This window comes from Brachycentrus maculatus, unplaced genomic scaffold (assembly GCF_059751285.1).
Source record: "Brachycentrus maculatus isolate JH-2025_06_01 unplaced genomic scaffold, ASM5975128v1 h1tg000169l, whole genome shotgun sequence".
Taxonomy (NCBI): domain Eukaryota; kingdom Metazoa; phylum Arthropoda; class Insecta; order Trichoptera; family Brachycentridae; genus Brachycentrus; species Brachycentrus maculatus.
The window spans coordinates 753,997-770,860 of record NW_028280922.1 but is presented as its reverse complement, the minus strand read 5'-3'; the positions used below and the strand labels follow the sequence as shown (position 1 = coordinate 770,860).

At 34.1% G+C, this 16,864-nt stretch overlaps 1 protein-coding gene across 1 annotated transcript; it reads left to right on the top strand.

The window, feature by feature from the left end:
- The first annotated feature begins 891 nt into the window (after window positions 1–891).
- On the top strand, window positions 892–16,838 carry LOC148308335 (transmembrane protease serine 9-like). Its single transcript, XM_088261935.1, has 14 exons — window positions 892–966; window positions 2,917–3,014; window positions 3,735–3,882; window positions 4,057–4,167; window positions 4,864–5,019; window positions 7,143–7,346; window positions 8,302–8,320; window positions 9,386–9,436; window positions 10,884–10,966; window positions 12,541–12,629; window positions 13,400–13,550; window positions 14,262–14,375; window positions 15,181–15,315; window positions 16,420–16,838. Exons 2-14 carry the CDS (start codon window positions 2,926–2,928, stop codon window positions 16,636–16,638), a joined length of 1,569 nt encoding a protein of 522 aa, XP_088118061.1. The 5' UTR covers window positions 892–966; window positions 2,917–2,925; the 3' UTR covers window positions 16,639–16,838.
- Window positions 16,839–16,864: the final 26 nt, after the last annotated feature.

The window sequence follows — 16,864 nt, the reverse complement described above, 5'->3', positions numbered from 1 at the left end:
CGCCATACAAAGTCCAATTGGTTCAGGAGTTGAAGCCAACTGACCATCCAATGCGTTTTCGCTTCGCTGAGTGGGCCTGCGATCGACTTACAGAAGATGCCGATTTTGCCAAAAAAATCATCTTTTCGGATGAAGCTCATTTTGATCTTGGCGGGTATGTAAACAAGCAAAATTGTCGTATTTGGGGCACAGAAAACCCGCACGCATACATTGAAAAGCCGGTACACCCAAAACGAGTCACTGTTTGGTGCGGATTTTGGTCCAGAGGCATAATTGGGCCATTTTTCTTTGAAAATGAGCAAGGAGTGGCCGTTACAGTCAATGGCGATCGTTATCGGGCCATGTTGAACGGATTTTTGTTCACAAAAATTGAAGAGGAGGATATTGGCAACATTTGGTTTCAACAGGACGGCGCTACGTGCCACACAGCCGAAGCTAGTTAGTTTTTTTTTTATAGCATTTTCAAAAAAAAAAAGTTATTTGGCGGACCCTTTATATATATATATATATATATATATATGTATATATATATATATATATATATATATATATATATATATATATATATATATATATATATATATATATATATATATATATATATATATATATATATATATATATATATATGTATATATATATATATATATATATATATATATATATATATATATATATATATATATATATATATATATATATATATATATATATATTTATATACAATACATACATTATGTATGTTGGATTACAGCAACTGTTGTTTTGAAATATTTCACTGAATATACCGCACTTGGATAGTGTCGCCAATAATATCAAATGTTTCTTTGGAGAAAATTAATCAAATTTTGAGAATATTTTTTATATTTTGCAGAAACAAGTGCCGAAAATGTTAATAGTACAAAGTCGGGAGACACAAAAATAGTTGGAGGAATTCTAGCTTTGCCAGGACAAATACCTTATCAGGTAATTATATTCGCTTAGTGTTACATGTACATAGTGTTATATTTACTAACCTACGCCATTGCTGTTACTTTCTTTTTTCTCTTCTCAATTAATATACGGTAGAACCCCACAAATCCGAAACAAGATTTTGAAGAACATTTGTAGGAAAACATTTAAAAAACACGCAACAACTGAAGAACACGTTTAATATTACTTAAAATTATTATATGTAACCCAATTTTGTTTAAAAATTATTGAAAAGTCAATAAAGTATACAGTACTGTACCTGTATTGCTAATCATTCACTGTAACATCAGATCACCTTAAAAGAAACAACGTCATATACGTAGTACTTAATTAACATTTAGAGCTGCACAAATAAGAAAAGCATTAAAGTAACACACACAAACACCACACTTCTTTTTTTCACATTTTATTTTGTGTCCAGGGATGTGTTATATAAAGTGACACTATCATATATCAAATATATGTATAGCTTTATATAAACTAGCTAGGTTTTATCAAAATACGTACTTAGTAATAATAATTGTTGAGATGGTTTGGACGAGCAGAACAAATGGGTGAGGAAAGAACGGTAAAACAAATTTATGAGGCGAATGCAAGTGGAAAAAGGAGCAGAGGAACACCAAGAAAAACATGGCACGATCAGGTATGCCAAATACTTGAAAGTGGTCAGGTTAGGAGTCGTAACAATCGGCGGGTCTGTATGAGGAGATGTGGTGTGGCGTTCTATTCTCTCTGCCTACCGCTGCGGTCCTGAGATAATCCTCAGCCAGGAGATCTGTCTTCTGCCCACACCTCATCGACCCTCTATTTTGGCTTTTTTGATTAGGTGCAATAGCTCATACTTCTCTCCTCTTAGCACATGCCGCAGATAGGATACCATCCGGACCTTGATAACAGTTCATTATCATACTTACACATTATTTAATTAATTATGTACTTATTTTATTAACCTCTTTTTAAAATGAATCTCACAAACAAACTATGTTACTGCCAACGGTACTGGAACACTTGTGACGAGGAAGACGGAAACGTCCAAATGAAGACAATCTTTTATTAATTAAAAATTACAAAGTTATATGAAAATAACGAAATTACACCAATATATCGAAAATTACAAAACACAAGGGCGAGAAGAACAAAGCGACACCAATATAAAAACAGAGCGAGCGCGGCGTATACACGTTTTGAATATTATTTAATCTGAGCACACTAAAATTAGTCCGCCACACCTTATATATGATTTTAAAGGAGTTACATGTGGTGGGGACAATATTATAAACAAAATGAAAGTCGATGAACTGCGTCTCTTTGTACATTTATTAATACTATTTTAATACATAAATTATTCTGAAAAATACACAGATTTCGGAAGAAACAAACCATATACGCTTGTTCAGTATTTGGTGCCAGTTTGTTCACACATATACAAATGGAATTCGTATAGTGTACCTTTTTTATTTGTTATTGTTTGAATTCGTATAGTGAATATTTGTTTTGGGATTTGTTGAGTGTTTTGAAGATTCAAAGGAATACACTTGTATTATGTTTAAATAAATAAAAAAATGATTTTTAACAAATTCATGGGTTTTCAAAAATTAAATTTTACACGCAGTGAATGTGTTAATAATTTCATGTAATGAGATCTGAAATCTTTCTTTATGCACGTTTATTCTTTCCTGATTAATTACTATTCTAGAATAGATTGATATGGTGCTGTGACTTTGTGTGTAGCCTTTGGTGCATAGGTCACAGCACCATATCAATACAGTGTTACCAGTCCAGGGTGATATTAAATAAATGTTAGAGTGAAAAAACACTTATGTTTTTTTTTATCCCCGTGGGAATTGAACGCAAGATCTCGGGGACATACAAGGAAATTCCTGGATTTTTTTGATTATAATCATTTAAAAAGTTTTTTTTTAAATAAAAAACTATTCTTTATAGGTGTCTATTATGTCTAATGTGAACGGTCGACATTTTTGTGGTGGGACACTGATTACCACGAACCACGTACTCACAGCTGCCCACTGTATTAAAGATGGGTAAGGTTTATTTATTAATTTTTGTAATTAAGAAGATGTATAAAATAACAATATGAACTCCATTTGAAAATTGAGATAGTTCAAAACGGACAATGGCAGCCTTCGAAAATAACTGCGAGTGCGTCTAGGCCTTGCAGGCACAACATTTAACAGTATGAAGGCTGTGGAGATTGGTAATGACCAAATGCCGCTCATATAATGCCTATATTGTTCTTATTCTCTTATACGGGTGTGAGACATGGCATATTACAAAGGTCCAGAGCATCTGTATACTCAGCTTTGGTAATGGATGAAGAATGAGAAAATACAACGTAGGATGCAGCAACTCATAGTCACAACTGTCGTCAAGAAAAGCCAATTTAGTTAGCTAGGCCATGTAGTTCATATGCCTTCCAGCTTGCCTCTTTTGCGAGCCATCAGGTTCCCGCCACCTGGGACTTCCCGGCAGTTCTCGTCTGAACTTCGGGATGCGGACCTGACTTGGGATGTTTGAGAGCTGGCAGGCGACAGAAAAGCCTGGAATGAGTTTGTGGACTCCGTTTGGTCCACATTTGGAATGGATTGTAAGAATAAGTTTTTGAGCATTAGCAGCTAGATGACGATATATATAATATTATGTATCCATTACGATATGGACCCCTGGTTAGGCTATTCTTAACCAAACCCCTCTGTGCTTTGAATTGCAAAATAGTTTAATATTGTACACTTGTTTTTCCTTAGTGCTGTAACTTTGAGACCACAAGATATATTCGTATATGCAGGAAGCCTCAAACTAACTTCTGGGGGAATATCACGGGCCGTCAGTGTTATAACTGTCCATAGTAGTTTTTCTACGATGACTCTACAGAATGATGTCGCGATTCTCAAGGTTAGTGTCTTTACGACAGTATATATATGTAAGTATACATTCTAAAATATTGTGAATATCTTAAATTTTTATTGTTGTTTTAAATGATTGAACAATTTGAGTGCATATCAGGTATGAGATTTTTTACTTTGTGAGTGGTGTATTCAGCAATTTGTATTTTGTTGTTTTTTTTAGCTCATTTCCCCATACAACATTACAACAAATTTGAACACAATTTCTCTAAGGTCATCTGACTTAAGCACTAATTTGAACTGTACAGTGAGCGGATGGGGTTACATGTCTGAGGTAATAACATACAATTTTCTTATATTTCTTTTAACCCTTATCCGTCCCGAAAGGTGCATATAGCATAGGAGCGTTATTTTCATCGTTCTATATAATATATATCGTTAAACACACGAAGGCCTCAGAAACTCGGTGCGGAGGAACAAACACATGAGAATAGAAAGTAAAATGAAAATATACAAAACATGTGTTCAACCAATAGTCACTTATGAGATTGAGGCAAGAGCAGATACTTCTAGAACAAAATCTCGAATTGGAACCTCCGAGATGAAGACTCTACGATCCATAACCGGAAACACGTTGCGAGACCGAGTAAGAAATACCGACATCCGGAGCATGTGTAAGACGGAGGATAGGTGGTAGAATTCGTGAATGTTACACAAACTGATCACTTAAACCAGCCTATGATGGTCATAAGACCTGTAAATGCCAAGACTTTCATATTCTTCTTCATCTATGTTGAGATGTCACAAAAATGATTTGAAAAATAACTCCTATAATTGGAGATAATTCAGATTTGTGAACAAGTATTTGGACACACTCAAAATGTCGTTAATTTGTGAGATAAGTATTTTTTTTATCAATTTGGTGACACTTTTAACTGAGCTTTATTTTAAGACCTCATATGAGGGCTTAATATAGGAAAAGACTAAATTTAAATGTTCGTTTCCATGCATTTTTTCAACAATGTTTCAGAATGGAGCCGTTATGGACGATTTGAGGGTTGTAGCAGTACCCATATACAATTTGGCAACGTGCAAACAGATGTACGTTGATGCAAGTGGAAAGACTCAAATAACTAATGACATGGTTTGTGCCGGCTTTGCAAACGGTGGAAAAGATTCCTGTCAGGTATTCATATTAATTTCGTAAATTGAACATTATTTATAATCAGTATTTGAAAAACTAACTTAACGACATCCCATTTTATAACTTTGTCTAAAGAACACACACACACACACATACACCATTCCAGTTTTTGTAATTTGAATTATTATCAAGGAGTAATATAAAATACATACATAAAATTGATGAATCTGTCTTGTGCAAGGGAAAATTTATAAATAAAAACAAAATTCAATTCAATTCAATTCAATTCAATTCAATTTATTCAATAATTAATATATACATTACAAACAAACATTTAAGGCGTATATATTAAAAAAACAAATTAAAAATTACACAAGAAGACTCTTGTTAAATGTGTAGAAGAATCTCGCTTCGGAAAACTCCTTCGGACACATGGAACAGATCAATATCCAATGTGATATTGTAAAAAATGATGTAAAGAACATATGAAATGTCCAAATGGTAATAATTATAATAATTTTTATTTATTTCATCTAACGTATGATTTTTACCATTAGGATGATTTATCAAGTAATATATTATAAATGTGTCAACATCTATTTTTTATATTATTTATTGATTCGGCATTAATTTTGTGGAATGACATGTTAATTATTTAAAAAAAAATTAACACTTGCATAAAGCAGTGGTATTTATACCATTTAATGAGTTTTATTTCATTACACACTAATGAAATTAAACTCATTAAGTGGTATTATACAAGTCGCTCACTCCTTTCAACAACGTCAAATATCAAAAATCAATTTTCAGTTGTGCATGTTTTCGGAATGCCCAGAAAATGTACTATATCCCAGCAAAAGCGGCATATTTTATTAACTTTATATTTACCCACTACAGGGCAGAAAGTGTTGTTTTTGCACTTACAAAAAAGGTATAGTTTAATTATTTTTTCAATTTACTAAATATTTTCAAATGGAGAAAAAATATTCAAATTTAACCTAAAAAGATCTGTTGCGCAGTAAAAAGTTCAATAAGTGGCTTGATATTTATTTTCAAAACATTTTACTATATTTTTAAACTTTAAAAACGATCTCCTGAAAAATCTAGTTTTTTGATATATGACGTTGTTGAAAGGAGTGAGCGAAGTGTTTAACTTTTAATTTTTGAAATTTTTTATACAAACAATATTTGTCTGACAGAAACTCTACTTTTCATTATCAATATGTAATACCACATGGTAAGATAAATATTTTATGGTTGGATTTTGCTATCAAGATTGATTGTATTTTATATTAAATGATAATTCGGATAGATTCTTCACACACACACACACACACACACACACACACACACACACACACACATGCAAACCAGTACCAGCTTACATAATATCTCTACCTCCTTCCCTAAACTCCTTTTTTCCTTTGCCCACCTTATTATCAACTTTTGTAGTTTATGTTTTTTTAAATGTCAATTTATAATTTATGTTTTTTTAAATGTTCAAGTACTATCTACCCTCTGATTGCAAACAGCTATATGTGGTATCAAACATTTTGATCAATATCGCTAGTCTGTTTTTGGTTGGTTGGAATATATTGCTTTTTAGCAATGAGTCCGCTAATGTACTTATTTATTTTCTGAACATGAAGTTTAAATAAATAATATAAATAATGCTAATGTGTACGAGAACACAAATAAGTTACAGTTTAATATTATTGTTACAATGATCAAAGAAAACACTTGTTTTATACCACTTGAGTTTTATTAAAGACCACGTGTTTCGGAAGTTAAACTTCCATCATTCAGGTCTGTATAATAACTAAAATGTAAAATATAAAATTGTTCTATAAATAAGGAGAGCCTTTGCTTTCCATTTTTCCTTTGTTTTTAAACTCCGCCCCTTGACTAACCCTCCCCCTAACTTTACCCTCTCCTAATTTTATATTTTACATTTTAGTTACTATACAGACCTGAATGATGGATGTTTAACTTCCGAAACATGTAGTCTTTAATAAAACTCAAGTGATATAAAACAAGTGTTTTCTTTAATCATTGTAACATGTCTTACCACAAAGTTTATGCCGAAACAATAAATAAAATATTGATGTTTATGGAACGTTGTATACGGTGAGATGGTTTGAATATATCACTTTGAATGATTGCAGGGAGATTCGGGTGGACCTCTAGTATGTGGAGGAGCTGTTTCCGGAATAGTCTCCTTTGGGAATGGGTGTGCTAGACCTTACTTTCCCGGAGTTTATACTAACGTCTTCAAATACCGAAGCTGGATTCAGAAAATAATCAACGGAGCCCATCACACTGCCTCAATATACATTTCCCTCTTTGTATTTGTACAATTTGTGATTGTTGTACTACGCTAACAACCTTTTATAAAGTGAAATATATTTAAGAGTATGTAAAGATTGAGAATTCACCCTTTTAAAGAGCGAAGGCTTAAAAAAACCTTTTCCATGTACACATAACTCAAGTTCAGTTATTGAATAAGTATTATTATTACTGAATAATTATTATTGCACTGTTTGAGTGTTTGAATTATATATTTGAAAAATTAATTGTATTGCACTCATCATGTTTATATATAATTAATTATATTTAAAAAATAAATAGTATTTGCACTCATCGCTTAGTCATACTGGAATAAATATTTCATAATTCCCCATACCCTAATGTCCTCAGAAGTATAGGGGAACCCTACTTATGTATATTAACCATAATGTAAATGTTTTTTCAATAAGAAATTTCAATTTTTTTTTTACTAATAAATAAGTTTAAAAACAAGAAAAACCTTAACTAACACTCTAGTTTGGAGCATTCGGTTGTATGGAAGCGAAACGTGGATGACTGGAAGTGTTTAAGATGTGATGCTACAAGCGCATGTTGCTGATTCATCGGTTGGAACATGTAGGGAAAAACAAGGTTTTAAGTAGGGCTGGGGAGTCTTCTTCTTTCCATGTTCGCTCCCTAGGTGGAGCATATGGCCAACACGAGACGTCTCCAAGTCACTCTGTCACGCGCCATCTCCTTGGCTTCCTCCCAGGTCAGTCCGGCGTCTCGAAGTTCCGCTGAGTATAGTCTGTGAATCGTCGTCAGCGGCCTTCCAGGGCGCCGGGATCCTCGGGGTTGGAAGAAGAGACACGAGGGGTTGATGCACTCTGGTGGCATTCTAAGGACATGTCCCAACCATGTCCACTTTCTCCTCTTTAGGACTTCCAGTATGAGGGGCTGTTGAGTTCTTCTTCTCACATTGTCATACCACTTTATACCCAGTATTCGCCTCAGGCACCTATTTTCAAAACGCGCTAGTTTCTTGCTTTGAGCTTTGGTAAGATGCTACGACTCACATTTGTACAGTAACACTGTTAGGATGTAGGCGTTAAAGAGACGACACTTGGTTTTTGTCGAGGGGAGTCTAGATGCTTATTAATAAAGTAACACAACAGCGAACCAAATGCATAGGTCGTAAGACACCCAGGCCTGCTTTTTACTATTGCGGAGGGTATGTGCGAAGGCATAGACTACAGAGGATGACCCCGCTTAAACTACATGGACCAAATTACCTCCGACATGAGCTGTAGCGGGTACGCCGAGTTGAAGAGACAGGCGGAGTATAGAGACGGGTGGGGATTAACCATGAAAGAAGCGAACCAATCATCACACAGATTGTAACCCACAAAGAAAAAATGTTTTTTTATTAAAAATCTTAAAGTTATTCACTGCTATTCACTATTCAAGCATCAAAATGGTTTGAAATTTTGACACAATGTGTCATTTGAATGTTTTTAAATACCGGTAATAAGTATAATTAGGTATTATTGTCCGCAATGACAGCGCCATCTGTTGAACGTAATATCAATATGGAATACTAGACATTTCTTATCGCAGACAGGGTGTTTTTCGACAGCTGGTGTCACTTAGCATTGTCAATGCTTTCAATGACATTGTTGTTTAAAATATTTTTTATATTGTTATTGCTTCACAAACATTGTGAAATAAAATCAAATAATTTGTCATGATTTCACAATGCATCTAAGGTGCATAGGGCACTGCATCGTATTGACGCAGTGTCATCTTGATAGTTACATACATGAAGGCGAGATGATCACTCCTGCGCTTCAGGGACCAGTCCAGGGAGATATTAAATAAATATCAGAGTGTAAAATTACTAATATTTATTTATACCCCTTCAGGGGATCGTGCCCGGGACATCCAGCACGGTAGCTAAGCCCCTAACCATTACACCACGGAGGTGGATGTCTAGGTAGGAAAATATCTAGGTAGGTGGGCATAAGAGAATACAATTTAAAAAACACAAAAAAGATAACTATCTGTCATAATATGTCAAATTATTAGACTATTAGTAACAAAAATACTTAATGTTGATCAATAGAAATGAATATTTTAAATCTGATTCAATTATCTCTGTTTTTCATTAGTTCAGGTATGCTCAATCCTTTTTTTAAAATAAAATAATAAATCATGAAATGTGTCATCATGTCAACTAAGATCACACGACGTGGAGTAGTCCACTTGCAAACCACGTTATGTTAAATAAGTAAGTTTATTTTTATTTTTTGACATCTCATCAAAGATGAAGAAGAATATGGAAGTCTGGGCATTTACGGGGCTGACGACCATCATAGGCTTGTTTAAGTGATCACTTTACACACGTGTAACATTAATCAATTCTACCCATTATTTGACAACCACACTACTCAAATTCTCGGACACACTCAAAATGTTGTAAATAAATTAACTGGTCAAATTATAAGCTAAAATAATAAAAATGAAAGTGGTATATTCTGGCGTTTTCAGTGATTATATTCCAGGATTCGGATCTCTCATACTAATAAAGAGTTTCTGCTCAATGAAAAATCTTCTTTTCACCAATAGATGTCTCTAGTGAAGTTCTAATAATTCAGCAACATTTCGAAATCGCTTCATATGTATATTTATATATATAGAACTTCCAAGAATTTGAGTAGTGTGGTCGTCAATAATGGGTAGAACTGGTGAATGTTCAATGTATGTAAAGTGATCATTTAAACCAGCCTATCACGGTCGTCAGCCCCGTAAATGCCCAGACTTCCACATTCTTCTTCATCTTTAATGAGATGTCAAAAAATAATATGAAAGTAACTCCTATAATTGGAGATAATCCAGATTTTGTGAACAAGTATTTGGACACACTCAAAATGTTGTAAATAAGTTTTTTAACCAATGGCGCTAATCGGTAGAAAATTAAAAATATTAACATCAAAACGAATATTCAACATAATCTGCCAAAACTCGTTAACTTAGGAATAAAATGGAATAGAAAAATCAAAACTCTTGCAAAAGTCGCTATGCCGATCGACAGTTCCCTTTCAAAAATCTACCCATGATTGACAACCACACTACCCAAATTTTTGGAACCCCTAGATATATTGATCAATCTCGTCACCATGTGAGTTCATAACAGCCATCTGTGTTGGAATGAGGAGAGCTTTTATTAAGCAGAGACTCTTTTTATTTATATACTTGAGGACATATATTCATATACTTGAGACCCGCCTGAAAAAATTATTTAATTTTTTCATGTGGCTTGTAATTTGACTAGTTATTTTATTTACGACATTTTGAGTGTGTCCAAATACTCATTTACAAATCTGGATTATCTCCACTTTATTGGAGAATTTTTGTAACAAAGAACTCCAAAGTGGAGATAATTCTGATATGTGTACAAGTATTTGGACACATTCAAAGTGTTGTAAATCCTCTTATTATAAAAAAAATACGGTCTTTCAAATCCTTCTAATTGTAAATTTGATACAAAAAATTGTTTGAGGTTATTGGTACATGTGTAGAAAACGAATTGTGTCATATTGTTAACCGCAGTTTATTTTCAGAAACCGATTCCACAGTGACATATTCGTTCAAACCGAGAATCGTTGGCGGTACGCCGGCTAGATATAACGAATTCCCATTTATGGTACGTGAGATATATAAATAAATATAAATGAATGTGCGGCAAAACGATGTATAATAGATGTTCGAATGGCGAAATAAGGAAATAATGCAAGTCATTAAGCACTATCGATAAAATTAAGAATGGTGCGTTGAGATGGTTTGGACATGTCGAACAAGCAGATGAGGAAAGAACGATAATATAAATTTATGAGGCGAGTATAGTTGAAAAGAGGAGTAGAGACGGACAAATAAAAGATTGGCATGATGAAATATTTTGAATACTCGAAAGTGGTCAGACCAGAATGGAAATGATCGGTGGGTATGTATGAGGAGATGCATTAATGTGGAAGTGTTAAAGAATGTTTGCAAAGACTTTTATATTTGGGAACCAATAACCTTATTTCAATCATTTTCCAACAGACATTAATAAAAAAATTAAGATATTAAAATTCTAGGAAAGAAATTTAATGCCTTTTTTAATACATGTTGATTGATAAAAAAAACGTAAAAAATTATACAAAGAAAAAAACTATTATATCGTTTATTATTATAAACAATAAACATTGGGTGTAAGTCTCTTCAAGCACAAGAGCTTAGTCTCTTTATTGGAGAGGAACAGCGTAACTGGAATGAAGATATTAAACTAGAAATGTCCAGAAAATCATTTAAATTGTTAAATGTATGGTTGCAAGTGTGCTTCAGGACTCCTTAACTCAAATTTAATCCATTTTACCTAAAAATGTTAAATGTCGAGAGCACATTGCTTTTATGACGTCAGCACCCACTAAGGGGACTTTTATAAATTCAATCTATAAGGCGGTGGGGAGTGAAATGTCTGATGAGCAATTTTATTCAAATTAAACACTTGAATATACCGCTTTAATGAGTTTTATTTATATTTACGACTAGTTTCCAAAACGACACATGTTTTCATCTTCTGGTACAAATTAAAACTAACGGATAAAAAATATATTTAGGTGTATATATATAGGTTAATAAATATGGGGAAGGGAGGGGGGTTAAGGAACAACATTTTTTGTAAAAGGAAACATTGATAATAATGGAGACGTATTTTGAAACAGTATATGTATTAATGTTTTATCTGAATTTAAATATTTATGTATTTCTAAATTTTCTAAATTATTCATGACTTGACCTTTATTTGTAACAGAGTGTAATAATTTAAGTGTATGAGAGTCAAATGAGGGGTCAGTTTCCATGATATGATTTGCAAATTCCGAAAAATAATTACTTGTTAGTCCACGGCGATGTTCACTTATTCTAATTTTTAGAGTTCTCGCAGTTTGGCCAATATATTTTTTATCGCAGTCACCGCAAGAAATTTCATAAATACCGCTTCTATCTAATATGTTTACTTTTGATTTTGAGTTTCCAAGAATTTGACCCCGAGTTGTTACTCGTATAATACGCAGGTTGGATATGAGAGGGTAATAGTTTAGAAACCTGTTTAGTTATTAATCCAGTATATTCTGATGAGCAATACCAATATTTAACTTTGTAGTATTGGTATTGCTCATCGCTATTTAGTTTGATTTCTATACCACATTTTACAATAGAAGATGCATTTTTTTCCAGGTTTCATTGCAAGTGGACGGATATCATTTTTGTGGCGGTTCTCTTATTTCTATGAAAGCCGTTATCACAGCAGCTCACTGTCTATATGAGTACTTACATTCACGTTATATTATGTACACTAAATGCTCATTTCTATTGCCCAATAAATATATAACTAAAACCATATTCATTTCAATTCCTGATCTGACCACTCTCAAGCATTTTAAATACTTAGTCATGCCAAGGAATGTAAGGCTGAACGAGGAATAATTGAAAAGATTAGGAAGAGTTCTTTACGTTTGTATGGACATGTGGAGCGAATGGATAACGAGAATGACTAAGAAAATATGTATGGCGAATGTGAGAGGGAAAACAGAACGAGGACGACCGAAAAAGACTTGGCACGATCAGATCAATCAGAACCTAAAATCTGGCGGTGTCAAAAGTCTGCGTAATCGGAGGGCATGTATGACTAGATGTATGGATGTGAAGGAGGCGAGGAGTGTATGTCAGGACAGAAGAGTGTGGCGTTCCATCCTCTCTGCCTACCCCTGCGGGGAAACGGCGTGATGGTAGTAGTAGTAGTAGCCATGCCAAGTTTTCCTCGGTCTTCCTCTGCTTCTATCACCAACCACAATTCGTTGATAAATTTATTTTAGTATTCTTTCTTCACTCATTTGATTCACAAGCCTGAACCATCTCATCGCACCTTTCTTAATTTAATCGACAATGCTTATCTCAGCCTGGAATTATTTTCTTATAACACCATTCGAACATCTATCATACATCGCTTTGTCGCATATTAGCCCGAGAGGACGCATTTTGACTGCATTCAGTCTACTTTCATCCTTCTTTTGCCAACTCCATGCTCTGTTTTTAGGGATGAAGGAAGTTATTTACTATCTTTATCGAGAATACAAGTAGTCGGTGGGATAACTAACTTAAATGAAAAAGGACAAGTGCGAATGGTCTCTAATGTGTATGTTCACGAAAAGTTTGCCGATAGCTATTTTGATGTAGCCAAAATAACAGTAAGTTTTAAATATGCACTTATTACATATAGATACATACTGAATTTAATATTTCATAGTCGTATGCAGATTTTTAACGCCTACTCTATAGAATGCACGCCTATGGGTATGGGCACATAAAACGCAAAGAACCTGACGATATGGTGAACCAGCCAATCGCCCTGGATCTTCCTAGGATAACATTAAGAGGAAGGCCAAAGAACTCTTGGATGCTGTAGAAATAAACATGATTCGAAGGCATGGCCTAGGTGACATTGCCCAAGTAAGAAGGACCTACAACCTGAGGACGAGGAGAGCTGACCCCAAAAGTCTACAAAGACGATAAGTTGGGGTGGAGCCAGGAAGAAGAAGAAGTATTGTTTGAGATTGGCTGCGGGATGTGACAAAATTCTGCAAGCATATTGTGTCATAATTATATTATTATCCAATTTATTCAACTCCACTTTCATAAAAAATTGCCTTAGGAGCGCTTTACAATTATTTGAATAAGCGATCACTTAAGCTAGCCAAAATGATAATAATCCTTGGGATGCTCAGATTTCCATCTTCTTTCACATTAAACCATAGATTTTTCATGTCAAGTTGAGACACCTATAATAAAATATAGATATTTGAAACCTTTATATCTCCCTATTCATGAAATGATTTCAACAAGAATAGTACCGATTGCCTTGTGATCTTTTCGACCGAAGAAGATATTTTATTTTTCAGTTAGATGAGCCCTTTGTGGAATCGGATAGAGTTAAAACTATTTCTATGATGCCTATGCCGATAATGAAAGGACAGCTTTGTACGACTGCCGGATGGGGATATACTCATTTTCACGTGAATACCTTTAGTCATATTATTATCTTATATCTTATATATTAGTCTTATAACACTATTCCTGCCAGGATCTTTACTATGTTATAGTTTTTTATTGTTACCTAGATGTTGTATTCAAACACCAAAGCATGGGTGCTTTGAGGTTTGACTGGTCAATCTTTAGGTCTAACAAGATGGCTAAGTCCATGTCCAAAACTCTTTTATGTTTCCTTCTTCGACTGACGTGTTTTAAGTCAATCTAAAGAGAAAAATTCTTATTCATTTATATGTATATTTATTTATTTAACTTGACATGTAAATGACAGCAAAGACAATAACAATATATTGTAAATATTATACATTGATAAATATATTTTATTTTAAATGCAAAAAAGAGAATTATAAAAATATTTAAAGAAAGCGTACAAAAAACAATAAAATGTTCAAAAAAAGAAAAATCACAAGACAAAACAAAGTCAACAATATACATCATGTTTTATAATCCAAGAGGAATTGCCTAAATCTAGTAGTGCTGAGAAGAAACATCTCTTAATAGGCCGTTCAGCTGACTGATCATCCTTTCCACAGACATTACCGATGGTAAATTGGTTCGGGAAGAACAAATGGACTGTGTTGCCTGGCTCTAACGTAGTTCTCTGGTACACATTCTCTGGTGGATTATAAACTAACCCATTTACAAGCTTGGATGCCATCATGAACAGGGCAATGTTCCTTTTGGCCAATTTTGTTATCACCAACCAATCAGTGTGCTATTTTTGCTGTAAGAAAGTTCAACCTATGGATAATAATGAATTTTCCTTTGCAGTCCACTAAAGTAAATGTAAATTTATTGAAAACTGTAGTGAAAATAGTCAGCGCATATGACTGCTCCGTGCTGTACAAAGCGGACATATTGCCTTCCCAAGTTTGCGCGTACCTGCACCTACATGACGCTTGCCAAGTAAGTTCTGTTTCTTCGAACCCAGTCTGCCCCCGAATGGTACACAAGGCACTTCATCTTGACTCGATCGTCGACTGTTCCATGCTATACAAAGTTGACATATTGCCTTCTTAAGTGCGTTTGTACCTATACCTTCACTTGTTCCAGACATTTATCATGAGCATTGATTAACCTTGCATTCTGCAACTTCTCTATTACTTTACAAATACCATGACCTATATATATCTTACTTTTATTAATTGCCAGCTCATTTTCCAAATACATATCCAATTATATTTCTGACACTTTTTGCTGCAAATCCTCCACGCTGCTTGTTAGCAGCACGGCGTCATTCGCATACAGCAAGCAACTAACATACATATTTGTCATTCTGTCTCCGATTTTCATACTTTCAATTTCTTTCATACACATTGTAGACCATAGTCTAAGAACAACCATGGTGACATTACACTACCCTGTTTTACTCCTTTTAATATCGCCGACTACGATGCGATGCCCCCATTGACTCGTATACTAGCTGTGCTGCCCTCGTAGAGAGAAGCAACTGCTTGTATTAATTTACTTGCTTCCCATATTACCTATACAGGTATTTCACTTCATCTTGGACGTTTCACAAACCAAATTGGATGATTCACAAATCGAATTGGATGTTTTACAAAACCATTTGGATGTTATATTGCATTTTATAAAGAAAAATTAGAATAAACAAAAAAATATTCATATTAGACCACATATGCCCTCAGTGTGCCCACGTCTTTTGTCAAGTTGGTAAACCTGAGCGGCGCGCTGTCATATTCATGGCGCGATGTGTACTAAATTTTTCAGACAAGAATACTTCTTTGAATCATGAGTACTTTGTCAGTGATACTTTGAATATATTTTATAAAAATCTATATTCATTTTATAAAATACCATATAACGTCCGAATTGTTTTGTAAAACTTCCAATTTGATTTGTTAGACGTCCAAGTGAGAAACTAGTATAAAAATTCTTGCAATTGTTCCAGGTATTCATCTAAGAATGTGTTTTCTTTCATTTTCTTCGCCACCTTTCTCTCATTTCGATCGCCAGTCAAAAAAAGTAACAATTGATACCCTTTTACAGGGGGATTCTGGTGGTCCGCTAATATGTGGAGAATATTTGGCGGGCATAGTGTCCTTTGGGATTGGCTGCGGATCCAGGTATCCCGGGATCTACTCCAACGTATCCTACTTCCGGAACTGGTGGAGATCAAACGTAGCAGAGCGGAAGACGTCCGGTCCAACCGCCTACTTCTGTGTTTTCTTCGTCCTCCTTTTATATCATATTATAATTATTGAATAACCGTTTTTATTTGTTGCATAAAAAATTAAATACAAATAACATTTTTTAATTAATTTAATGCGGGTTACACACACACATAAATTAATTTATTTGAAAAAATATTTAGCACTTTTTTCAAAGAAATATATTACATCGTAAGTAACAATATCTCTTTATAAACCAAGTGTACAGAAATTAACTAACAAGTTCTTGCACGCACACAAGTCGTATTCCAAACGAAGGTCGT